This window comes from Oncorhynchus clarkii, chromosome 1 (genome assembly GCF_045791955.1).
Source record: "Oncorhynchus clarkii lewisi isolate Uvic-CL-2024 chromosome 1, UVic_Ocla_1.0, whole genome shotgun sequence".
NCBI classification, from domain to species: Eukaryota; Metazoa; Chordata; class Actinopteri; order Salmoniformes; family Salmonidae; genus Oncorhynchus; species Oncorhynchus clarkii.
The window spans coordinates 24277431-24303888 of record NC_092147.1 but is presented as its reverse complement, the minus strand read 5'-3'; the positions used below and the strand labels follow the sequence as shown (position 1 = coordinate 24303888).

General features: G+C 43.7%; 2 protein-coding genes across 3 annotated transcripts; one reads left to right on the top strand and one right to left on the bottom strand.

The window, feature by feature from the left end:
• Positions 1-6485: 6485 nt before the first annotated feature.
• On the top strand, positions 6486-17733 carry LOC139392518 (WAP four-disulfide core domain protein 1-like). 2 transcript variants are annotated; one of them, XM_071140593.1, is made up of 7 exons: positions 6486-6758; positions 15595-15793; positions 15970-16053; positions 16154-16294; positions 16377-16427; positions 16519-16584; positions 16706-17733. In XM_071140593.1, exons 1-6 carry the CDS (start codon positions 6648-6650, stop codon positions 16581-16583), a joined length of 651 nt encoding a protein of 216 aa, XP_070996694.1. In that variant the 5' UTR covers positions 6486-6647; the 3' UTR covers position 16584; positions 16706-17733. The 2 variants fall into 2 exon arrangements, with proteins under 2 accessions (XP_070996694.1, XP_070996776.1); XM_071140675.1 differs by lacking the exon at positions 6486-6758 and adding an exon at positions 10418-10589.
• Positions 17734-17841: 108 nt separating this feature from the next.
• LOC139392455 (U3 small nucleolar RNA-associated protein 4 homolog) lies at positions 17842-26426 on the bottom strand. Its single transcript, XM_071140484.1, has 17 exons — positions 26295-26426; positions 25736-25904; positions 25332-25520; positions 25142-25226; positions 24887-24976; positions 24551-24762; positions 24146-24320; positions 23949-24040; positions 23679-23775; positions 23447-23511; positions 23135-23257; positions 22644-22800; positions 22376-22482; positions 22165-22260; positions 21812-21997; positions 21472-21582; positions 17842-18190 (listed from the first exon to the last, which is right to left on the bottom strand). Exons 2-17 carry the CDS (start codon positions 25892-25894, stop codon positions 18074-18076), a joined length of 2061 nt encoding a protein of 686 aa, XP_070996585.1. The 5' UTR covers positions 25895-25904; positions 26295-26426; the 3' UTR covers positions 17842-18073.
• Positions 26427-26458: the final 32 nt, after the last annotated feature.

Genomic DNA, 26458 nt, shown 5'->3' with positions numbered 1-26458 from the left:
AATCCCGCTTGAGTGTACACAGCCACTGAAAGACATAGCGTAGCACATATGCTTCAAGTTACAATGCAGGGACAGTAAAAAGTAGGAAAATAAAGTTCTCACCTACAAGACGTCTTTACAGAGAGACAGGAGATAATAATATGTTGGGAAAGTGGGACATGTGACCTCAGACTTAAACTCTTATAAAGCAGGAAGACAGGAAATCCTTTGATGTCCTAAAAAACTTCCAGATCCACCTCCCTCACGTTCTCCCCCAGTCCCTACCACACCCCCAACCCCCCTTCACTTTGACCTCACTGTTGGACACCTGGGCAGATGGTCACTATACTAACGGCAGGTTTAAATGTTTGCTTTGACCTTGCTTTCAGGGTTCACCTTGTAGAATTCCAGGCAGCTACCTGAGTTCAAAGGGCCCCCGGCTATATGCATAAGGGGAGAGAGGGACAGCTGGAGACAGAGAGGAGGAGACAGAGACGGAAGGAAAAGGAGGGTCCAAGTGAGGCTTGAGGAATGAGGGAAAAGTAAGGAACAGAAAGAAGTAAAGTCACAGAGAGAAGTTGGTAAGAGGAGGGGGACGAGAGAAAAGGGGGAAATGATGGAGGGAAATAGGGGGGCAGAAAGGGAGGTGGAGGGTGAAAACGGTAGATAGAGGTCTAGGTTAAAGGGGGGACAGGATAATCCCCCAGCCCAGTGTGGATGGCTCCCTCTAGTTCCTAGGGGTGGCAGAGCGGCACTGACTGGGGGAGATCAGGGAAAAAATGGCCTTAATGAGTTGTGATTGGGCCAGCTGCAGGGGGTTAGGATAATGAGCAGCTACAAGCACGAAGAGCCTCCAAGACGAGCAGTTAAGACCTGCTATAGCAGGTTGTTCTGTTATAATCTCCACCCGGCACAGCCAGAAGGGGACTCGCCACCCCTCATAACCTGGTTCCTCTCTAGGTTTCGGCTTTTCTAATGAGTTTTTCCTAGCCACAGTGCTTCTACACCTGCATCGCTTGCTGTTTGGGGTTTTAGGCTGGATTTCTGTACAGCACTTTGAGATATCAGCTGATGTACGAAGAGCTATATAAATAAATTTGATTTAGCGTCTTTCATTAGTGAACTTGGGGGAAAAGTTCTAAACGGGAGGGAAAGTGTGAAGTGAACATGATTGTAATTTTATCCAATTTAAATCAAAAGTAAAACTCAAGTGTACAAAAGTGTGCAAATCTTTCAAGTTGAAAAACAATTATTTGAGTTTACCCCTGATCTACAACCATTCCAGTCCGTAAATCATTGTTTCAGTGGAATATATATTTATTCTAGCTCAAGTTCAAACCCAGGTAGCACATTTTGTTTCTTGGAAGTTGTTGGAACTCACCTTTTAGGTTTCCCCATTCGTCCTGAGCAGTAAAACTGAACGTTTTCTTAAACATTCTGAGAACGGAAGTTAACATTTTGCCTGTTCTGGGTGACCCTGGCACTGGCTGAGAGAAGCGAAGGTGCAAATTAGTGAGATAGAAGGGGATTGGGGCAGGTGTGGACAGACAAGGAGTGCCTGTCTCGCTGCAAGCCCTGCTTCAAGACGCAGCTTGAGATTTCCCAACTAGCACAACCGAGAACCTAGATGAGAGCATGGTTGTCCCATGGCAATTTTTCATACAACTTTCCGGGAATGGTGCAGGATAGTTGCTTGGCTTTGGAACATTCTCCCAGGTTCTCAGTGTTTTGTCTATCTGGAAAATCTCAAGCTACCTCTTGGAGCAGTGATTGCAGAGAGACAGGAGCCAAACAGATGTGTTTAGTCTCTGAGCGCCACACCTTGTCCACACCTGCCTCCCTCCCCTCCTATCTCACTAATCTGCACCTTCCTTTCTCTCAGCCAGGCTCATCAGTGCTTTTGTGTTTCCGAGACCACCCCCCACACACACGCATACAGTCACATGTATATACCATCCCCACATACTCACTCACACACATCCACAGAAATTAAAACATCCTTAGACAAACAAACACTTGTGTATGCCCATAACCTTTAACATAAGCACACAATAAAGTATATTATAAACCACGCATCTGTTTTTTTATTTAACTAGTCAAGTCAGTTAAGAACAAATTCGCAGGAAAAGGGGCTGAGCTGGACCCAAGGAAAGAAACAATAAGCATCCAAAAACACCCCTAAGCTAGACTAGCCTAGTTCAACAACAGCTAACTAACCAAAAATACAGTGGGTGGTCCGCCCAGGTCTAACTGTATTTAAGTTTACCGATGGGTAGTGTATGCCCATGGGTGACTTGTCTTGGTTCCCCCTTTTCCCACCAGCAAACAAACACTCAAACACCATAACCAAAACTCACAGGTGAGGACAAAGTGATATGGAGGTACTCAAACAAAAGATAGCTTAATACATAAAGAGCGAGAGATAGCGACATAGTAGGCGAGAGTGAAACAGAGAGCTCTACAGACATATGGAATTTACAGAGAGATTGAGCTCAAAGCAAACAACTGACAGGGTTTTTAAACCAAGGGAAAGGAACTGTGATTGGTAGGAAACAGGAGGTGTGTCTTCTGATTGATGATTGATTGGTGACTGATTGGGGAGTGATGATTTTCACCTGTGAGGGGAGAAGGAGAGAAAAGAACACAGGATACATACACACACACATACAGGATACCTGTATCCGTAACACACAGGAAGACCAAAAATATCACTAAGGACAACAACCACCCGAGCCACTGCCTGTTCACCCTGCTATCATCCAGAAGGCGAGGTCGGTACAGGTGCATCAGAGCGGGGACAGAGACTGAAAAACAGCTTCTATCTCAAGGCCATCAGACTGTTAAACAGCCATCACTAACATTGAGTGGCTGCTGCCAACATACTGACTCAACTCTAGCCACTTTAATAATGGAAAAATTGTTCAACTATTGTCTTTCTCTCTCTTTGAGTCAACTACTCACCACATTTTATGCACTGCAGTGCTAGATAGCTGCAGCCTATGCTTTCAGTGCTATATTAATTATCTGATCCTTTGATTGGGTGGACAACATGTCAGTTCATGCTGCAAGAGCTCTGATAGGTTGGAGGAAGTCCTCTGAAGTTGTCATAATTACTGTGTAAGTCTATGGAAGGGGGTGAGAACCATGAACCTCCTAGGTTTTGTACTGAAGTCAATGTACCAGAGGAGGACAGAAGCTATCTGTCCTACAGCTACACCATGGTGCTACCCTGCAGAGTACTGCTGAGGCTACTGTAGACCTTCATTGCAAAACAGTGTGTTTTATTCAATTATTTGGTAACGTGAATATATTTAGTAGAGTTTTATCTAAAAAGGGTGGTCCTCCCTTTCCTCCTCTGAGGAGCCTCCACTGTCCAGCTGGCCTGCATTAGAGCAGCTGAAATCTGCTATCCACCATGGTTGGAAAGAAGCATGTGATGTGTGCAGAAAGCCCTCTCTCCTCTAACAGAAACTTCCCAATCTCCAGAGAACACTGCCTCAGATCAAAGGAATGTGATGCTTGGATTTAAAAAAAAACTCTCACCAGACTCCAAAATAGAAGGTACAGGTCAGGTGTGTGTGTGTGTGTGTGTGTGTGTGTGTGTGTGTGTGTGTGTGTGTGTGTGTGTGTGTGTGTGTGTGTGTGTGTGTGTGTGTGTGTGCGTGACCGAATCTGTTTGCAGTATCTCTCTACACTGCGTGGGAAAGACTGGTGTTAGGAAAACCAATATGGTCACACTACATTCAAACAGCTCACTGCCCCAAAGGACATATAGGTTACAATCATAGTGTGCAACAAGATGCTATAAGAATTTATAACAATCAGCCAGGTCACCGTGATACAAGTCCGTATTCGTCGTTCATGTCTGAGGATGTCGGGAGATGACATGGAAACCGGACACCAGGGGCAACAGTGAGTGCTGTTACCTTTAAGTAGGTTTCTGTTTTGCTAGGGTGTTGTTGACAGGGACGGTAGCCAGTGGTGGAAAAAGTACCCAATTGTCATACTTGAGTAAAAGTTGAAAATGACTCAAGTAAAAGTGAAAGCCACCCAGTAAAATACTACTTGTCTAAAAGTATTTGGTTTTAAATATACTTAAGTATCAAAAGTAAATGTAATTGCTAAAATATACTTAAGTATCAAAAGTAAAAGTACAGTAATAAAACAAATCCTTATATTAAGAAAACTAGATGGCACAATTTTCTTGTTTTTTTTAATTTAAGGATAGCCAGGGGCACACTCCAACACTCAGACATCATTTACAAACAAAGCATTTGTGTTTAGTGAGTCTAACAGTGACAGATGAGAGGCAGTGGGGATGACCAGGGATGTTATCCTGATAAGTGTGTGAATTGGTCCGTTTTCTGTCCTGCTAAGCATTCAAGTTGTCAAAAATATAAATAGTAAAGTGAAGTAGTGAAGTACAGATACCCCAAAAAACTACTGAAGTAGTGCTTTAAAGTATTTTTTACTCCTCTACTTTACACCACTGATGGTAGATGGGTGTAAGCATCTAGCTCTGGTCCCAAAGGTTGAATGTTCAAATCCAGTGATAGGAAGTTGTTTTTTTGATTTTTGTTCAAAGCCTATCCCAAACCATAATCATTCGGAGTTAATGCCCATGACTAAACTTTACCCTAACCTTAAAAATTCAGAGTTAATGCCTAAACTTAACCTGCTTAAACACTTTTAGATTTGACGTTTGAGAAACATGGATGAACGTTTCATTCTGACATGAGACTGTGAGAGCTTGTTGTAACAAACACAGAGACATACAACATAGTCAGGTCCTGTTTCATGTGAAGAGGCACCCAGGCTTCGTGTCAAGCTTCTCTGAGTCAAGTTCCTCAGTGTCCTTGCTGTAGAATGGGAGGATCATGACAAAGTGTGTTGGTGTACTGGGGTTTAGGCTGGTGGGTGGACTGGACACAGGGATGTGTGCTTTGTAGCTCCATGCAGCTGTTGGCTCCAGGTGAAGGAGTGCCAGGCATCCAGGCGTGCAGGGGGCTGCAGCTGTCCCACGGGGGGAGAGGGTGTGTGGGGAAGGTGGGGCAGTCTGGGGTTGCAGTGACAGTGATGGGTGACCCCCTAACCCCACGGTGTAGAAATTAGACTGACTGCTGTCTGCATGGAGCACAGCCACGTCTAATACTGAGCTGTATATAGACTGGCTATAATCAACAGTCCTGTAAACACCACTCAACAACTCTACCCGTGCTGTATTATGGGGATGTAATAATGGGCATATACCAACAACCAACATGACACAACCATTCCCTAAAGCAGGGGTGTCAAACTCATTCCATGGAGGGCATAGTGTCTGCTGGTTTTTCTTTTTTTCTTTCAATTAAGACCTGAGGGGAGTTTCTTACTAATTAATGACCTTTATTCACATGTGCTCTAAAGAGTTTCATCACGTGCTGATCTGAGCTCCAAATTGTGCATGCATTATGCCTCTCTGAGTTATGTTACCATAGTTGTAGTTCATAGCTCCATAGTCTTTGGTTTCTGCTGTTATTACTGTAGCTACTGTATCACATTACCTGTGCTATCGAGCCAATGCAGTACCCAATTCCTGGCAGGAAACATCACATCATTCCATCATCAGGGGTGATTGTAGCCATGTCTTTAAGCAACTTTTCCCAACTTATACCTCATCCAGGCTCCGCTGGGGACAGACAGGCATGTCTCTCCCTTGCTCTACTCTCTCTCTCTCTCTTTCTCTTTTGTGTTACTATAGCTAGGGCCCCATTGTGACATAAGCCTTGCTCCTGTAAAACTAATAATGACAAAGATTTGTACAGGCTTAGCATTCTTTCCCCCTTTCAATGCAGGATATGGGAATGAGGGGGCCAGGGGGTAGAGGGGATTTAGGGAGTGAGAAGGGTGAGGGGATATGTCCTAGTTTGAGAGGGAACATGCTATTTCACAGACAAGTGGCCCCTACTCTGGATCACGAAACATGCTTTTATTCTTTCTGGTTGAATGCCTACATTATCCTCTCAACATACAGCCTATTCAGGAATGCTTAGTCATGGCACTTCCAGTGACTTTCTTACAGTATATCATGCATTTCCTATTCCCACAAGTTAGTCATTATGTAAAATGTATGCATACATAGTTAATACTGTAATATGAAATACAGATCTGACTAAATTCAGTAACCCCTTTACAATATACTGAAAATCTTTCTCTCTCTCTTCCCCTCCCTCCTTTGAGCTCCCTCCTCCTTCTCCCGCTCGCTTTCTCCTTCCCTCTCTCTCAGTGAAAGGCAGACATGTGCTTGCCGTGCCAGCAGACCAATGCACAGACAGCTGGCTTTCTCTCCTTGACTCCCCTAACTATCTCCCTCTTTCTTTTCCCTCCACAGTGGCTCTATTAATTCTTTCTCCTCCTTTCCTTCCTCTCTTCTTATTTCCCCTGCAGTTTCCCCTGCGCAGACGGATAAAAAATAATTGTCCTATAGCAGAGCTTGTGGAATCGCTGGCTTCACAAGCACGGGAGCCACTGCCTCATACCAAGCACTGGACTGAACACCACAGTGTTGAAGAAAAGGAGAGAACATTTTCTAAACTTCAAGGAAGAAGGATACAGTAAGGAATACAGAGTGACAGAATAAGAGAGAAGAAACAGAGTGAGGAGGGCAGGAGGAGTGAAGTGTTAGGACCATGCCTGGCTGTCACATCCGGACGCCCCTGATGTTGGTGCTCTGCATGCTGGTGCTGTCCTGTGGGTCAGGAGGTGCCCGACGGATCAGAAAGAGAGGGCTTAACCAAAAGGTGGGGTTTAGACCTGATATGAGTACCTTCACTGCAGCAATACTGTGTGTGTGTGGGGGGGGGGGGGGGGGTAAAGCTGGTGGACATACAGTACATACACTGTTTTAGCAGGCTGGCAGAGGGGTGTAGTTTGGAGGTTTTAGCAATAGCAGCACCATGGTTTCATGAATGCTGTGTAGTCCCCTGTGTATTGTCCTCCCCACTCTGTCCTGGCTGTGTGAGGAGTGGAGGAGTGACGGACGGTCATGCAGAAGACTGAACACAGAGAAACAGAGCATGGCCATTGTCACAGAGGGGTTTCTGTAGTAAGAGCAGCAGACAAAGACAGCGGTGGAGAGAGAGATGGGAGGCAGAGAGAGGGGATGTAGAGGCACACAGGGTGGAGCTCTCTTTTTCCCTCCAGAGCAGCAAAGCAGAATGAGCAGCTGGCCAGCACAGCCAAAAACATGCCAACAATCTGCTAGCACGGGGAGAACATTACAATAACCACAGCTTCCACTGCTTAGTAACACACACCTGTTTTTGTATCACATCTAGGGGGATATTATCTGATCCTGACATGTGTCTGGACATCAAATCTAATTTTATTTGTCACATGCTTTGTAAACAAAAGGTGTAGGCTGACAGTGAAAAGCTTAGGTAGGGGTAAAGTGGTAGGGGTAAAGGTACAGTAGGGGTAAAGTGATATGGTATAGGTAGGGGTAAAGTGATAAGGCGACAGGATAAATAATAAGCAGTAGCAAGAGCGTTTGTGATGAGTCAAAAGAGTTAGTGCAAAGGGGGGTCAATGCAGATAGTCTCTGTAGCTATTTGATGAACTATTTAGCAGTCTTATGGCTTGGGGGTAGAAGCTGTTCACGGGTTCCTGTTGGTTCCTTGACTTGGTGCATCAGTACCACTTGCCGTGCGGTAGCAGAGAGAACCGTTTTTGACCATTTTTACACCGCCTGGTAAAGAGGTCCTGGATGTTAGGGAGCTCAGCCCCAGTGATGTACTGGGCCATAGGCACTACCCTCTGTAGCGCCTTGCGGTACCAAGCAGTGATGCAGCCAGTGAAGATGCTCTCAATTGTGCAGCTGTAGAAATTGTTGAGGTTCTGAGGGGGAAGAGGCGTTGTAGTGCCTTTTCACAACTGTTGGTGTGTGTGGACCATGTTCATTCATTCTTGATTCTTAGCTATGTTGTGCTGCTATTTTTTATTGACTTGGCCAAAGCTTTTGATATGGTAGACCATTCCATTCTTGTGGGCCGGCTAAGGAGTGTTGGTATCTCTGAGGGGTCTTTGGCCTGGTTTGCTAACTACCTCTCTCAATGAGTAGGGTGTATAAAGTCACTGCAGAACATCTGCTGTCTCAGCCACTGCCCGTCACCAAGGGTGTACCCCAAGGCTCAATCCTAGGAACCACGCTCTTCTCAAATGACATCAACAACATAGCTCAGGCAGTAAGTAGCTCTCTTATCCATTTATATGCTGATGATACAGTCTTATACTCAGCTGGCCCCTCCCCGGACTTTGTGTTAAACTCTCTACAACCTTTCTTAGTGTCCAACAAGCTTTCTCTGCCCTGAACCTCGTTCCGAACACCTCCAAAACAAAGGTCATGTGGTTTGGTAAGAAGACTGCCCCTCTCCCCACAGATGTGATTATTACCTTTGAGGGTTTAGAGCTTGAGGTAGTCACCTCGTACAAATACTTTGGAGTATGGCCAGACGGTACAATGTCTTTCTCTCAGCACATATCAAATCTGCAGGCTAAGGTTAACCAAACTAACCCTGATTCAGATGACCATCGTACCCATGCTAAATTACGGAGACGTAATTTATAGATTGGCAGGTAAGGGTGCTCTCGAGCGGCTAGATGTTCTTTACCATTCGGCCATCAGATTGCCACCAATGCTCCTTACAGGACACATCGCTGCATTGTATACTCCTCTTTAAACTGGTCATCTCTGTATACCCATTGCAAGACCCACTGGTTGATGCTTATTTATAAAACCCTCTTAGGTCTCACTCCTCCATATCTGAGATATATGTTGCAGCCATCATCCTTCACATACAACACCCGTTCTGCCAGTCACATTCTGTTTAAGGTCCCTAAAGCACACACATCGGGTCGCTCGTCTTTTCAGTTCGCTGCAGATCGCGACTGGAACGAGCTCCAACATAAAAAAGTCCAGTTTGAGTGTTTCTCAATCTCTTCATTCAAAGACTCAATCATGGACACTCTTACTGACAGTTGTGCCTGCTTTGCGTGATGTATTGTTGTCTCTACCTTCTTACCCTTTGTGCTGTTGTCCGAGCCCAATAATGTTTGTACCCTGTTTTGTGCTGCTACCATGTTCTGCTGCCACGATGTTGTCATGTTGTGATGCTACCATGCTGTTGTCTTTGGTCTCTCTTTATGTGGTGTTGTGTTGTCTTTCTTGTCGTGATGTGTGATTTGTCCTATATTTTTAATCCCAGCCCCTGCAGGAGGCCTTTTGGTAGGCCGTCATTGTAAATAAGAATTTGTTCTTAACTGACTTGCCTAATAAAATAAATTCATAAAAATTCAAATCAATAAAACAATTCCTTAGTGATGTGGACGAGGAACTTGAAGCTCTCGACTCGCTCCACTACAGCCCCGTCGATGTGGATGGTGGCATGCTCGGCCCTCCGTTTCCTGTAGTCCACGATCAGCTCCTTTGTCTTGCTGACATTGAGGGAAAGATTGGTGTCCTGACACCACACTGCCAAGTCACTGACATCCCCCCTATAGGCTGTCTCATCATCGGTGATTAGGCCTAACACTGTTGTGTCATCAGAAAACGCAATGATGGTGTTGGAGTCGTGCGCCGCCACACAGCTGTGGGTGAACGGAGTACAGGAGGGGACTAAGCATGCACCCCTGAAGTGCCCCCGTGTTGAGGGTCAGCATGGCAGATGTGTTTTTGCCTACCCTCACCACCTGGGGGCAGCCCGTCAGGATGTCCAAATCATCAAACCAAATGTAATTATATAGCACATTTCAGACATGATTGCAATGCGCTTCGCAAAAAAATAAGAAAAAGAAAAAGAGTAATATTTACTATACAACAAACACAAGGGAATAAAAAAACTAAAGAATAACAAAAACTGAAAAAAAGCACCCTAAGGAAAAGCAAAGCTAAAAAGGTGTTTTAAGATCTCTTTTAAATATGACCAGTTTCAGCCCCCTCAGGATCTCTGGCAGGCTCCAGAGGCTGGGGGCAAAATTACTAAAGGCTGCCTCTCCATACTTCTTGGTCCTAGGCTTTTGGATAGTTAATTGGCCAGTGCCAGAGGACCTGGGGACCTACTGGGTACATAACTTAAGAGCATGTCTGACTTGTATTGGTGCACAATAGTGGATTGATTTAAAAACCAATAGAAGAAGGCAGGCAGCCAGTGCAGAAACGTTAAATCCGGTGTAATGTGTACTCTCCATCTGGTCTTGGTCAGTACCCGTGATGCAGCATTATGTTTGTTTTGTAGTTTACCAATGACAGGAGAGCATTACAGTAGTCAAGACTGCTTGTAATAAAAGCATGTGGTAAAAAGTTGTGGTAAAAAGTTATTTTGGTCACATTCCTAATATGTGAATTGAAATTGAGCTCAGAATCTAAAATGACATCTGGTGTTTTATCTTTATTGCCCAGGATCCAGTTGCAGAGGGAGGCGTTCACTACCAGGGTCCCGAGCATAGTGACGAGCTTGGAGGGCATTGTGGTGTTGAACGCTGAGCTGTAAATGAACAACATTCTCAAGGAGGCATTCCTGTTCTGTTTCTGGGCCATCTGCCACGGCCTCTCAGGACTTTTCTTTCCTCCCCAGGTGATTCTCACATCTATATTTACCATCTAATTGCTACAGCTCCATATCAATGGTAGCAATAAAGACATTAATCCCATGGGATTGGGCTGTTTGTGTGCTGAGACATCAGAACAAACAAGACTGGAAGAGGCATCCTAATTTTGCTCATTCCAGTATGTCAGCCAAATTAATTTACTAGGCTATTCCAAGATGGCTGCACTCAATATAGGTTATAATCCCTCTAGTATAGCCAGTAAATACCACTCTCTATATAAATAGGATTAAAAAAATACAAATATGCATAACAAATACAAAACATAATATGGCCTTGGCATACAGTAAAAATTGTCTGGAAGAAATCCACAGGTGGTAAAGTCTGTTTCATACTTGGTTTGAGTAAACATCTGTGTAGGTCAGAGTTAATACACATAGCCCACTGAGGCTTCGATAGGAGTTATGAACGTTATTCCCAGTCAGATGATATCATGTGAGGATGGTCTGGACATTACTGTACACACCCACAGGATTATCAACTCCCCGCTGAGAGCAGGCTGGAGAAGCAACCCCACTGCTCTCTGGTGATATAATAAACATGTGATAGTCCAAACATCCATCAAGATAAAACACCATGGAAAACAGTTAGTGCAGAAGCAGGCAGTCACCTGCATGGGTGCTATGTCTCAGTTTAACTATTCAAAAATAGCATATGTCTGGCTACATTCCATCCTTTTATACATTAAGGTCAAAACTCACCAGCTGTCAGACAATTAGTTAGTCAGTCAGCCAGCCAGTGACTCAGTCAGCCTCTCAGCCAGTCAGTCAATGTCATGGCAGGAAATCAAATCAAAGTTTATTTGTCACGTGCGCTGAATACAACAGTACAATACAACTGTAGACCTTACAGTGAAATGCTTACTTACAGGCTCTAACCAATAGTGCAAAAAAGGTATTAGGTTAATTAACAATAGGTAGGTAAAGAAATAAAACAGTAAAAAAGACAGGCTATATACAGTAGTGAGGCTACATACAGATACCGGTTAGTCAGGCTGCTTGAGGTAGTATGTACATGTAGATATGGTTAAAGTGACTATGCATATATGACAGAGAGTAGCAGTAGCCTGAAAGAGGGGTTGGCGGGTGGTGGGTGTGACACAATTCAGATAGCCCGGTTAGCCAATGTGTGGGAGCACTGGTTGGTCGGCCCAATTGAGGTAGTATGTACATGAATGTATAGTTAAAGTGACTATGCATATATGATAAACAGAGAGTAGCAGCAGCGTAAAGAGGGGTTGTGGAGGCACACAATGCAAATAGTCTGGGTAGCCATTTGATTACCTGTTCAGGAGTCTTATGGCTTGGGGGTAAAAACTGTTGAGAAGCCTTTTTGTCCTAGACTTGGCACTCCGGTACTGCTTGCCATGCGGTAGTAGAGAGAACAGTCTATCACTGGGGTGGCTGGGGTCTTTGACAATTTGTAGGGCCTTCCTCTGACACCGCCTGGTGTAGAGGTCCTGGGTGGCAGGCAGCTTAGCCCCAGTGATGTAATGGGCCGTACGCGCTACCCTCTGTAGTGCCTTGCGGTCATAGGCCAAGCAATTGACGTACCAGGCAGTGATGCAACCAGTCCGCTGGTCGCTGCTCTCGATGTTGCAGCTGTAGAACCTTTTGAGGATCTCAGGACCCATGCCAAATCTTTTTAGTTTCCTGAGGGGGAATAAATAACATTCTCACATAATTGTTCCTTTTGTCCAGGTGGGAAAGGGCAGTGTGGAGTGCAATAGAGATTGCATCATCTGTGGATCTGTTTGGGCGGTATGCAAATTGGAGTGGGTCTAGGGTTTCTGGGATAATGGTGTTGATGTGAGCCATTACCAACCTTTCAAAGCATTTCATGCCTACGGACGTGAGTGCTACAGGTCTGTAGTCATTTAGGCAGGTTGTCTTTGTGTTCTTGGGCAGAGGGACTATGGTGGTCTGCTTGAAACATGTTGATATTACAGACTCAATCAGGGACATGTTGAAAATGTCAGTGAAGACACCTGCCAGTTGGTCAGCACATGCCCGGAGCACACGTCCGTCCTGGTAATCCGTCTGGCCCCGCAGCCTACTTCCCTTTGTAGTCTGTAATAGTTTGCAAGACGAGCGCCAGATAAGACGAGTGTCGGAGCCGGTGTAGTATGATTCAATCTTAGCCCTGTATTGACGCTTTGCCTGTTTGATGGTTCGTCGCAGGGCATAGTAGGATTTCTTGTAAGCTTCCGGGTTAGAGTCCCGCACCTTGAACGGGGCAGCTCTACCCTTGCAACATGAACTGGTGCTAGAGCAAGGCTGGTCTGGAAAACTTTCTAAGCATAGGGGATCTCAGAATGGGAAGGAGGGTGGAGAATGGATGCTGTTGTATTACAGAAGAAAGAGATACGGATCTAAATAACATGGTCAATGCTTAAGTATGACTATCATTAAATAATCAGTGCAATCCATACATCTATTTGGGGTGTACGACTATCACATTGCACATCGTTTCACTGGAGAAGCTGAGTGGTGTGCTTCCTGGAGTTCTAGGAATCAGGATGTGTCTGATCTAAGGACTAGATACAGTACAGACGTCAATGGCCTGAATACAGTTTACATCACAGTCTGCAGCCAAATAAGGTCTCTGATGGCTTTAGCCCACTCTTCTGAATCGCTCAGCTTTGAAAACACTTCCCTGGAAGTAATCAATATAACAGGTCTGCCGGCATCTCTGTGGCCCAGCAGGAAGAGACCAATGACTGTAAATAAACAATGTGGGACTGAACATCAAACAGACACATACAGCACGGCACAGTACAGGACATGGTAGGGCAGCTTGGCATTCAGACTGATAGACAGGAACCGGATATTCTACTTCCTCTGCTACTGAGATCTGAGGAGAAACCATGGGAACTGGGCAGATAATGAACCATGGTCACTGTAGCGCACGTTGTCCAAACACATGGATAATCAACCTCACTCTTGTACTTTAAACCTGGAGTTGTCTGAAGTGCATTTGTAAGGATACAGGGTGACATGAGGATGAAAGTGAATGGCCTACTTTGCCTCCCATAATCATTACCTGTAAAGTTGTAAACATGATTATAATCCTTTTGTAGACCCAACAGCATTGTGACGTGTGATTGGCTTCTCTTTGACATACTGTAGGACAGGCTAATATAGCTCGGCCTAGAAACCCTCAGGAGACAGTCAAAAGATCTGACAGATGATGGATCCAATCTGGCTAATGTGGACCACAGCTGCTAAAAGCACAAATTATTTGAATGAAGAGAGCACTGATGTTGCCTGATAACTCATCCTGAATTTAACTCTGTTGCTCTATCAAGCTCTGATCAAGTCAAAAAGCTCTAAAGGTTCATTTTGAGGAAGGAGAATCACTGTAAAGGGCATAAAACATCTGGAAGTGTTACTAAGACATGGTCAATTAGCGTAAAATCAGGATCAATAACCTAACCAAGTCAGCACTGTATTACTTTTACTGCAGTCACACTGACATGGAAGGAAAGAAAGTAGTGCACTCGTGTGTTGCCACACGCTACATGTTGATCCAGTCACTGAGCCATGGTAAGACCTGGCACCCCACCCACCAGGCTGGCAGTTGACAGAGCAAATTATTTGTGTGTTTATTACAAACATGCATTCTGTGTCAAACACCAGCGCCAAACAGTTACTTTCATTTTTATGGTTGGTTTGGAAGAGCAGTCGCTTAGCCTGCCAAATAAACAGTGCAGTTTTAACGATCACGTGCAGTCGGCAAGCCCATTATCTAATTAGTGAGAGGGGGAAAAAACTCTCAGAGGGCCCCTGGCACAGTCTCTCTGTCAGGGGGAAAGGGACAGGGACACCTTACCCGGGCCGGCAGGGCATCCACGTCGAGAGCAGCAGGATGTGCACTTGAAATTACAGTGTCTGGTCTGGAGCTCCATGATAAAGATGGGCTTTGGTTAACATTGGCCAGACTACATGGAACATTTGCATCCTGATTAGTGTTGGCAGTCAGAGTGAGCCCCTCAGAATGAGACTGTGTGGCTGGCCCTGTACAGTAGGCTAGCTCAAGTGCAACTGGAAACCGGACCTCACTGTATCTGTTGCTGTGCCAGAGCAGCTTCTCTATGGAATAGCACTTGGAAAATATTAGGAAAGACCCACAAAAGCTACCTCCTTAGCTCTATGGTTATAAGCACATCACATACAGTGATAACAAACCTGAATAAAACAGTGTTTGACGTATGAAATAGAAGTAGTTCACACCATAGGTGAAAGGAAATAGAAGTTGTTCACACCATAGGTGAAAGGAAATAGAAGTAGTTCACACCATAGGTGAAAGGAAATAGTTCAAGTTTATTGAACCGAGCAAAGCAGTAAGTACAGCCATGGCTGTATTACAGAACTGATTATGTAAGTGTTTCACAAGCTCCTTTAGAGAAAATCACAGACCACCACTGTTCAGGTCAGGTGGAGAATGTGTGTTTGACATAATCATATTTTCCTGTATCACATTCACATTCTGTTCCTAGGCCGTCATTGAAAATAAGAATCTGTTCTTAACTGAATTGCCTAGTTAAATAAAGGTAAAAAAAATTAAAAATGTTTCCCCCTTGACTTTAATTTTTTTATTTGATTTATTTAACTAGCAAGGCAGTTAAGAACAAATTATTAGCCTTCAGTTCTTCATCGCTCTACGTGTTTAGAGTGAAGGTCAAGGTGTTTACTAACAGGCATGATAGCTTAACACAGAAAATATAACAAACAGAAGAAGCTGATGGAAAATGTTGCAACAAGTATGTTACAAAAATCCATTACCGCCACCTGCTGGTCAAAGGTGTTAGGACAAGCACACGTCACAATTCATCTTTGTAGGCCTACTGTATGTACACAAAGATTCCAGCAATCACCTACTGTGTTGAAAATGACCAGGTCTCTCTGTTTCAGCCTCAGGATAGTAGACTGCACATTTATGTTCAAACAAAGTAATTATGTTCTCTCCTCTAAGGACTATGAGTATCCAAATCAGCAGTCCCAATCCACGCAGCACCAGAAGAATGACCGCTGCCCACCCCCACCTCAGATGCTGCCGGAGCGGGCCTGCGAGGTGCCCGGCTGCCGCTCTGACTCAGAGTGTGAGCGCCACAAGCGCTGCTGCTATAACGGCTGCATCTACGCCTGTCTGGAGTCAGTGCAGCCACCACCAGGTAAGCGCCAGTGATCTAGGTGACAGTACACAAAACCACACTTATCGACCCATATGACAGCACGCATGGCCATACATAGCGTGGGCATAGTTCTAACCATTGGTACTAGGATATGCAGTAAAATACTGATATCATTAGGATCAAACTTACCAATGATGTGTGTTTGTGTTGACCAGTGCTGGACTGGCTGGTTCAACCCAAGCCTCGGTGGCTGGGAGGGAATGGCTGGCTTCTAGACGGTCCAGATGAGGTACTGCAGGGTGAGTAGCCTGGAACATCACCATTAAAACAGACCTGAAAGCAACACCATCAGTGTGTGTGTTTAGTTTACCTCTGACCTGTGTGTCCCCTGCTCTCCAGCGGAGGCCTGCAGCACCACAGAGGATGGTGACGAGCCCCTGCACTGTCCCACAGGCTATGAGTGCCACATCATCAACCAAGGAAACCCCGCCGCTGGCATCCCCAATCGGGGACAGTGCATCAAGTCTCGTGGCAACTCTGGTAAGGTCCGATTCAGTCAGACATTTAATGTAGTTCTAAAAACTGGCATAATCACAAACTAGAGGTGCTATTTCTCATCTAGATGGACGTCCCATGAGGCAAAAGTCCTACAAGGACTATAAGGATTACTTGGGTAAGTGTGGTGATCAACTGTCCTGTATACTCCATAATTATACTGCTAGGGTCTCTTTTACATGAACATGCCTGTCATTACTCCACTATAGGAATTGGAAGCAGCTCTAATAATGCAGTGGCCTATGAGAAACAACACCACAAACACATGGGATGAGGTAGGTGTTATTAGGATGCCATTTAGGAAAATAAGAGGACAGAATATAGCGTATATTGTTTGCTATGACTGAGCTATCAAGGTCAATATAACAATCTATAATAACCATTTGTATCTGACAGATCGTAAAAAGCTGGTAGTCTCTTCAAAGCCGTCTCTCCTCAGATCTTCAGATACCGCAACACAGAACCTCAGCTATCAGAGCCCACATATCATACCTCTCGACAATGGAAAACAGAACAACCAGACAACCCTACGGTGCTTTACACTTCCCATGTCTGGCCTGGGGAAAGGAGGAAACCAAGCCTTCAGTTCCTACCTCTTCTCAAACTGGCATACTCCTTTGGTTGTAATAATGGTGCAGGCAGGGTTTTAAACAATACTTAGACAGATTTACACACACACACACAGAAACATGCTTTGGTTTAGTCATGGGTAAGACGTAATGGTGTTATGGTTGAAAAGGAGAAATGAACAAGACAAAGCCCCTTTCTTGATCGGTCTCAAACCGCAAAAATAACAGCCTTTTTTCTATACACAATATCAAAGTAGATGCACTGAAACCCCCCACAACCAGACACACACACTTATCTCATAGAAATAAGAGAAAATAAGGACTATGTGCTGCTGTTGGTCCTCTCACCCTTCAGTCCAACAGGATGAAGATCCCATAAACACAGACGAGGAACAGACCCAGAACCACCAACACAATCCATACACTCTGCTTACATGTCAAAGCATGTCAATCATGGTGGGAGAGCAAGCTGGGCCTTATACCAGTATGACCCCATCATCAACACACAGGAGCTGTTCAAAGTGTTTGTATCGACTGTACATGAAATAGGACATATTACATTCAGTATATTCCCTCAGTCGGTCCAAAAATGAACATTAGTATGACAGAAAGACGGGTGTGAGTGGTTAGGAATATTCATATCTGGATTTTAGTACATCAAATGGTGCTCGGTTCTAAGGCTGTCTCTTCTAACAGAACAATAAGCTGGTCTACACGACTGAATTCCACAACTAATAAGCTAAAGGTATGAACAACATGTAACCATTTTCTATGAGGGAGACAGTAATATCCAAATGTCAAACTGGTGCTGTAATGTTGCTTTGTGTATTACAAATAAACGGTATGTTTGAGGAATGGTCTGCTATTTACATTATTGTAGACTTAAATCCGAGACAAACTTTACACTGAAACCTAACCATGCATGATTGACTGTCCTTGCGAAAAATGACAAAAGTCTGTACATTACAGTAAATATTTTATTTATTACTGTATCAAACAGTCTTTACAAAGCATGGGTCAGGGGTGTAGAGACAGGCTGTGCTCCAATTCCCTTCCCTGCTCCTGAAATGTGCAACTGGTCACAGCAGTCGCAATCTTTTAAAATGCAATGAATGTGTGCCCACTTCTGGGAGAAGGATAGAGAATCGAAGGGCAGCCACAAACAAACAAAAAAAAAAACACCTCTCCCTATTGTTTATGTGGCAAACTTTTTCTGTCTGACGGGAGCAGGTAGCTGGGATGTGATGGCCAGGAGGGGGCGCTCCACCATCACCAGAGACTGGTCATCCAGCAGACTCACAGACAGCAAGTCCTACACAGGAAACACATCAGAGGATAAAGAAACTGATTTTACCCATTATCACATTTATAGAATCTAAACATCTCATTATTGTATATTAGAGGTCTAACGGTTCACCAAACCCACGGTTCGGTACGTATTGCGGTTTTGGTGTTATGGTTCGGTTTCGGTACAGCAGGAAAATTAAATGCCATTCACATTGTTCAGCATTCACAATGTTCCTGGTATTGTCTGTTGTGACAGGACTGGTATGTTGTAAGTGTCCACTCTGAAACTGCATTTGTAATAGAGGTCGACCGATTAATTATGGCCGATTTCACGTTTTCATAACAATCGGTAATCATCATTTTTGGACACCGATGGTGGTGGATTACATTGCGTGGCAGGCTGACTACCTGTTATGCGAGTGCAGCAAGGAGCCAAGGTAAGGTGCTAGCTAGCATTAAACGTATCTCATAAAAAACAAATAAATCTTAACATAATCACTAGTTATGGTTGATGATATTACTAGTTAATCTAGCTTGTCCAGCGTTGCATATAATCGATGCGGTGCCTGTTAATTTATCTTTGAATCACAGCCTACTTCGCCAAACAGGTGATATAACAAGCGCATTTGCGAAAAAAGCACTGTCATTGCACCAATGTGTACCAAACCATAAACATCGATGCCTTTCTTAAAATCAATACACAGGAGTATATTTTTTTTAACCTGCATATTTAGTTAAGAAATTCATGTTAGCAGGCAATATTAAACTAGGGAAATTGTGTCACTTCTCTTGTGTTCATTGCACGCAGAGTCAGGGTATATGCAACAGTTTGGGCCGCCTGACTCGTTGCGAACTAATTTGCCAGAATTGTGCGTAATTATGACACAACATCGAAGGTTGTGCAACGTAACAGCAATGTTCAGACTTAGGGATGCCACCCGTTAGATAAATACGGAACGGTTCCGTATTTCACTGAAAGAATAAACGTTTTGTTTTCGAAATTATGGTTTCCGGGGGTTGACCATATTAATGACCTAAGGCTCATATTTCTGTGTGTTATTATATTAAGTCTATGATTTGATAGAGCAGTCTGACTGAGCGGTGGTAGGCAGCAGCAGGCTCGTAACAGCACTTTATTGCGTTTGTCAGCAGCTCTTCAAGCATTGCGCTGTTTATGACTTCAAGCCTATCAACTCCCGAGATTAGGCTGGCAATACTAAAGTACCTATTAGAACAACCAATAGTCAAAGTTATATGAAATACAAATGGTAGAGAGAGAAATAGTCCTATAATAACTACAACCTAAAACTTCTTACCTGGGAATATTGAAGACTAATATTGAAGATGTTAAAAGGAACCACCAGCTTTCATATGTTCTGAGCAAGGAACTGAAACAGTAGCTTTTTACATAGTGCATTTTTACTATGTGCTTTCTTCTCCAACACTTTGTTTTTGCATTATTTAAACCAAATTGAACATGTTTCATTATTTATTTAAGACTAAATAGATTTTATTGATGTATTATATTAAGTTAAAATAAAAGTTTTCATTGTTCATTCAGTATTGTTGTAATTGGCATTATTACAAATATTTATATAAAAATCGTGCGATTAATCGGTATCGACTTATTTTGGTCCTCCAATAAATCGGTATCGGCGTTGAAATATCATAATCGGTAGACCCCTAATTTTCAACCAGGTGGGAATTTACTAGTTGTGAAGTCGTAAATACCAGTTGGATGCATTCATGTGATTTGAACTCATTGAGAAACAGCGATTGGCTAATGGCCAACCAGCTGCATCAACCATAAACTAAAAGTACAGCTTCATGCTTGTAAACAAATTAAAGAGTTCAAAAAACAAATGGCCTTTTATGAATAGTGTTTTGTTGTTGCATTTAACAGCTGAAAATGCTGTTACGAGGCAATTTCCTTAGTAGGTGACATCAGAGGTCACCATGTGGGAGAAGTGGGTGCTCAGCATGATAAACGAGTTTCTCTACTTATAATTACCAGTTGGAGAGCCGTTCCAAGTGGATTTTTCCCAGTCGTATGTGGTAAATTCCCACTTGGTTACAAACACACTATGACACTGCCTCTTCTCAGTGCCAGATTTGCTCTTGTGACTATCATAAAAGGAGGCGTGTCTGTAGCACGGTACATCTCCCACTCCAGAGTAATGTGATGGGCGGTCAATGATAAGCACAACACAGCATTGGCCAATTCCTTGAAAACGTTGGCTTTGGTTTGCTGAATTTGGTGCAAGGGGGAAGCTGGTAACGTGGCTTCAGCACTTTTACAAGGTGCTGAAACCCCTATTCTTAACCACAGAGAAGAGGCACATATCTGTGGCTATAAACCAAAGACTGTAAAAAATATATATAATTATAAAGTGGGTGGTTCGAGCCCTGAATGCTGACTGGCTGACAGCTGTGGTATATCAGACATACCACGAGTATGACAAAACATGTATTTTTACTGCTCTAATTACGTTGGTAACCAGTTTATAATAGCAATAAAGCATCTCGGGGGTTTGAGGTATATGGCCAATATACCACGGCTAAGCGCTGTATCCATGGTATATTGGCCATATACCACACCCCTCGTGCCTTATTGCTTAAATATAGCCTACCTATCGATCTTGTAATTTCTTTGGGCCGGTCAAAATCAACTGCTTGAATGCAGAGGGGAGACGATGTGTTGTTTCTTTGCTCTGGAAGACTGGGGCGATGTCAATGTAAATGTGTCAACATATTTGAGGTGTTGGCAGCAGCATAGGCTATTCTTGTTGAGCGTGGAGACATACTGTTAACATTTTATCCACAACTCTGTCAATCATCCTTGTAATCGACTAGGAAGTCTAAATGTTCCCAAACTGGAGAATCTTCCTCCTGGTTTACCACCCCCACCACCGTACAGAGCTACATTAGTTCCTGGCTGCACCTCACAAAAGGACAGTTTGAAACATGCCAATTAAGCTTAGAATTTTGATTATGTATAGGCTCTTGTTGTTTCAACAGAATAGCCTGAAACAATTTTTCAGCTCAGATTTACTACGCTATTGTTGTAGACCCATGCCTCAAGTAAATCTGAGCTGAAAAATTGTTTCAGGCTATTCTGTTGAAACAATAGGCATAGTGTTTTTATTTGTATGTATTCATTTGGGTTCACAGAGTCTGAACCAAGGTCCCCCACCGAACAGTTTGGTACGAATGTGTACTGTTACAATCCTACTGTATATAAGATATATCCAACAGAATCCTGATATTGTCCCAGTTTGGGTTCTACCTGGCCAAACAGACACTCACCTGGAAGGTTTTACATATTTTGAAAGCATGGAGATGACTGGGCCTCTCCTGCTCTGATAGGCTTCTGAGGGTCATCTGATTGTAGAACTGGGTCTTCTGGTCAGGGAGGGGCTGAAAGGGAAGGGGGTGACAGTGTTAACCTCACAGGCCAGTAAAAGCAGGTGTATTCTAATGATAGTCAATATGACCCATAACAGGCCACTTAACCAACACTGTTCCTTTAAATAGATGAAAAGGCTCAACCGAGAAGGACTGCTAAAGGCCACTAGGACATTGATGGATAAACACTTAAAAAAAACAAAAAAGAAGGATGTCTGTAGGAGAGATGCAGGTTTCTTACCAGACTTTGGTCGATGATGCAGAACATGTGCATGTCGTGCAAGAGGATCTGTTCAGGATTTTTAGGGTTGAAGGTCACGTGGGTGACGGGTGTGTCCCGGTCCAACCACAAGTTGTGAAGCCCCTGCTTCTGAAGCTTTCGGCTCCAGTCTGTGTACTGCTTCTCCACTATGGAGTACTCAAATATCTATAGACATGAACCAAAGAACAGTCAGCATATCTACACGTGTCAGAGTACTAAATCATAAAACTACAGCAGAAATCACAAGTTTCAACAAGATTACTCCTGTTAAAAGTATACTTGAGAGATACTAATATCTGCAGTGGCAGTATGAGAGATGGCATGGTGTTTACCTGTTGGTCAGCGTGCACCATGGTCAGGTTGTTGGTGGTGGGGTGGATCCCCATGGCACTGGGACAGGAACCATACACAGGTACTATACAGTGGAGCTGGAACACAAGAACAGGGTCATGGAAACAGGCTGTCATTGGAAACAGATTACGCAATGTTTAGTCTTACAGAACAGCTGTAGAGCTTGACTGGATCAGTGGAAAACCCAATCACCTTAAGTTTCTGTACATTGTAGACGTGAATCTCACAGTCACTATTTGCTGTCGCCAGCCACTTCCCATCCACACTGTTAGTCATTAAGTGAATGGGCTGTCTGGATCCTGGAGAAGGAAACAGCAAAGTGAGGCCATGTTACCAAAAACAGAGATTAGGTTATCCAGCACAAAGCTTTGGTTTTTAAGTGAACATCAACATTGCAGTTTCAGCAAGCAGTTTGCCAGTTGACAGGTCAGATAACCAATATTGCTGATGATCCACTGACCTGACTTAGGCTTGAGGGTGTGCACATACTTGCACTCAGATTGGCTAAGGGCAATAACGAGGACTGATGATTGGCTGGAAGCAGCAAACAGTTTGGAGGAGTCTGAAGAGAAACACAGCTGGTGTGCAGAGCGCAGGATCTTTGGAAGCTTGGGTACCTGGGGAGAGACAGATTTGTTATACTTATCTTACTGAACAACGTACGAAGAGAACAAGACTGGGCTCAACCAGCAATGTTAGCATTTTAAACTGATATTTTAAAGCACTGACAAATGGTGCCATCTACTGGATGAAAGCTCACAATCTATTTTCAGATTCAACAAGCTCAAATCACATTCAACTAGAATAAACAGGATTTTATGAATTAGTAAATCAATGAAATGGGATTTGTGTAGCAGATCAGCAAACCACTTTAGCAAACATGATAAAGTAGGTGAGGAGGCTGATTGTGTATCTAACATAATGGAGAACACAATCAAGACTTGTTTATACCTTGGTTATACTGATGTCGTTATTGTCCGTCTGCAGCCTGTAGAGACGTACATTGGACATGGTGGAGTAGGCTAGCCATCCTCCGCAGGAGGACAGAGCACTGCAGCAGATATGATCCTCACCCTGAAGGCAAATATCACAGAAAAACAAAACTACAGTTGGAGGGTTTCTTCAGCATTACATAAACTCAGACTATGCATACTTAGATTAGATTAGTTAGATCAGTTAAAATGAAACTCCCAAAGGAGAGGTGATTTTGGATAGTTCTACAGACTGAGGTGCTAAACAGTTGTATGCAGGAGAAATGCCTACCTTTCTCTTGAGATGGAGGAGTTTCTCAGGTTTCCTCTTCAGAGGCAAGCTGTCTCCTGGCTTCCCTGAAAGTTAGAGAGATGGGTTGTCAAATACAGCACACAATAACTATACCCATTAGACAAGTGTGATAATCATTCCCCTTTGTTTGAAAAGTTGCTACAATAATGTGCATGATATTGACTGTATTTTCCCATCTCCCTCTTTCCATCCATGTGAGTGAGATTCTCACCATGTCCATCACTCTCTCCCAGTCTCCACAGCTCCAGCTGGCCAGGGAACTGGAAGAGCAGTAGCCCTGCCTTCTTTGCACAAAATACTAGATTCCGCTGAAAAGAACAGTACAAACAGGATGAAATCAAGATTTTTTTGTGCAATTCTATAACAACCTGTTCAATGTTAATATGAACATTCTGTTGAATTCATTATTCACAATCTATGCAATTAACATTATTTGCAACAGCTCTGATGCCAGAGTAATTTCTACTAGTTCTGTACTCACATGGGGAAACTGGATCTTGCGAAGTGCCGAAGCATGTGACCTCTCATCAAACTTCTCCAAGAGGGGTCTCACTACAAGCTGGGTATCCATACCTGAGGAGAGAATGTATCCAGAATTAGTAATGCAGTCAATATAGAGCAGCATTTGTTGTACTACAGTAGCATTTCCCCCTTATCCATTTGAACATTAGCACTGACCTCCGGAGACGATGGCAGTCTCGATCTCAGCCAGGGCTCTGACATCATGCGTGTGGTTCTTGAAGGTCCTGGTTCTGACCCACTCCTTGTCCTGCTGCTGCTGCAGATTAGGAGCAATGAACTGGAACTGGATCACAGTACCCTCTGACGTCCCCACCACCACGCTGCTCTCATCCTGTCAATCACACACAAACCAGTCTACAAGGAAGCTCCACTCTAGTCAAGCCTACAAATTCACATTAGTTGGGTCAAACAAATCATGTTCACCTGCAACATATGGATTCAGACAATCAAAGAGACATCTACATTCTCTAGCACCTCCTAATAAACAGAGGGCAACAATCTGGAAGGAGGGATAAAATATTGGTAAAGGGCAAGTGTCCATCACATTGAACACCCTCTCACCTTGGAGACAGACAGTGCCAGCACATCCCACTTGGTCACCAGGTGTGTTTTGACGAGCGTACCGGTGTGTCCGTCCCAGACTTGGACCTTCCCAGCAGAGTCACCGCTGATGATAGTACAGTCTGACAGGAAGACTACACTCCAGACTACAGTCTCCCGACTCTTAGAGCCTCCAAAGCCCCGGTCCACCAGGAGCCTCTGTACAGCACGACCTGAAACAACAAACACTGGAGGTCAGGATCAAACAAGTCCAAAATTGGAAACCTATCAAAAATGCACTGTGGTTAGCATACTAACTGCCTGACAATATTTTCCACATGGCTGTTCCTAACTCACCCGTCGGGACATCAAAGACACGGATCATGTCCATCATGCCAGCAGCAATCTGTGTGCCAGAGGGGTGCCAGGAGAGGGATATGATGCGACCTGAAAGACAGGATTACACAGTTTAAGCTGCACTAGAAGAGGTCAGTTTGTCAACACAGCTGCAACCCCATTGACAGCAAGGATGACAAAACATATCAAGAAAGGTTGTAATGTAAGGAAGGAACAAATGTTTAGACAAGTGAATCAATACCCTGTTCCACTCACCTTTCTGTCTGTCCAGATTGCGCTCAAACTGAATGCTCTCTTCTAGTACCTCAAACAACTTCACTGTCCCATCTTCACATCCAATCTAACATGATTAGAAAAAAATACATTATTAAATTCCATCTAAAGTCAGCATGAAAAACACAAATTCCAATATGTTTGAAAGGACACTATTAGAGATGTGACTGACTGCTAAGTGTGCCCCCTGAGAATTGCTGGTGATGGTCCAAATGGGGCCCCCGTATGCCTCCAGGGAGTACTTGGGTCTCAGGTTTTCCAGATCATATTCTGTGATCTCTCCATTTAGGCCAGCACTGAACAGGCGTCCTCCAACCCAACACAGGGCCTCGATTGACCGGGAGTCCTTCCCTGGAATAACCTGCAGATTCCAAAACAAGTGTTAATTAATGGCAAGTGTGACAACCAACCATGGGTGTATTTCTGTCGACAATGTTAATCAACAATAAGCATCAACAATGTCTTAAGGAGGGAGGTGTAAAGCCTTTTAAGTGTGCTATAATGTAGACTAAGGATCAAGCATAATGTTTATTTTCATTCTGAATAGGCCATACATGTATAAAACGAGTTACTAACCTTTTCCTGGAAATAGTGGTCTGCGAAGTTGAAAATCTCCACACTCCCATCCATTCGTCCCAGGGCCAATCTCTCTGTGTGGGCATTGAATGCCATAGCTCTGATGGCAGTTGGCATGTAGTCGAAAAATCGAACCCGGTGCACTTTAAACTCCCCCATTGTCGCTAATCTAAGAAAACAGTTAGATGCTAAAATGAAGAGGACTAAGAGTTTTGCATGGAAGTCATTATTGTTATGCAGTTAGCTAGCCTCGTGCCGTTTGTTAACTACCGACTAAACTGTCATAATGTGATGCAAGTCATAATTTGAAACATGTAAGCAACAAAATGGATATCTAGCAACAAAAAAAATAGCACGCTAATTAGTTCTCGTTAGTTAGCTAAATAACTAGCTACGTTACTTGGATAGCTAACGTTACGTTAGCTAGCACACAATTTGGCTGGTAAGCTAGTTGCTCGTTTGACACTGAAAGAACACCGCTTGCCTATGCGCAAATCATTATATTGTTGACATGTAACAATTTACAATGCACATACAAACAGTTAAAGAAAACGCTTACTTTTATCGTCCCTTTCTTTAGTATTTTCTTCACTTTTACCAAACATGAATTCCTGTGTCCACACGTCGAATTACAGCAGACACCACGTTGGACACCTTTGAACTGGAAACGAAAACCACTCTACATGCAAGTGACGCGGATGTGCGCCGGATGAAGGTGGTATC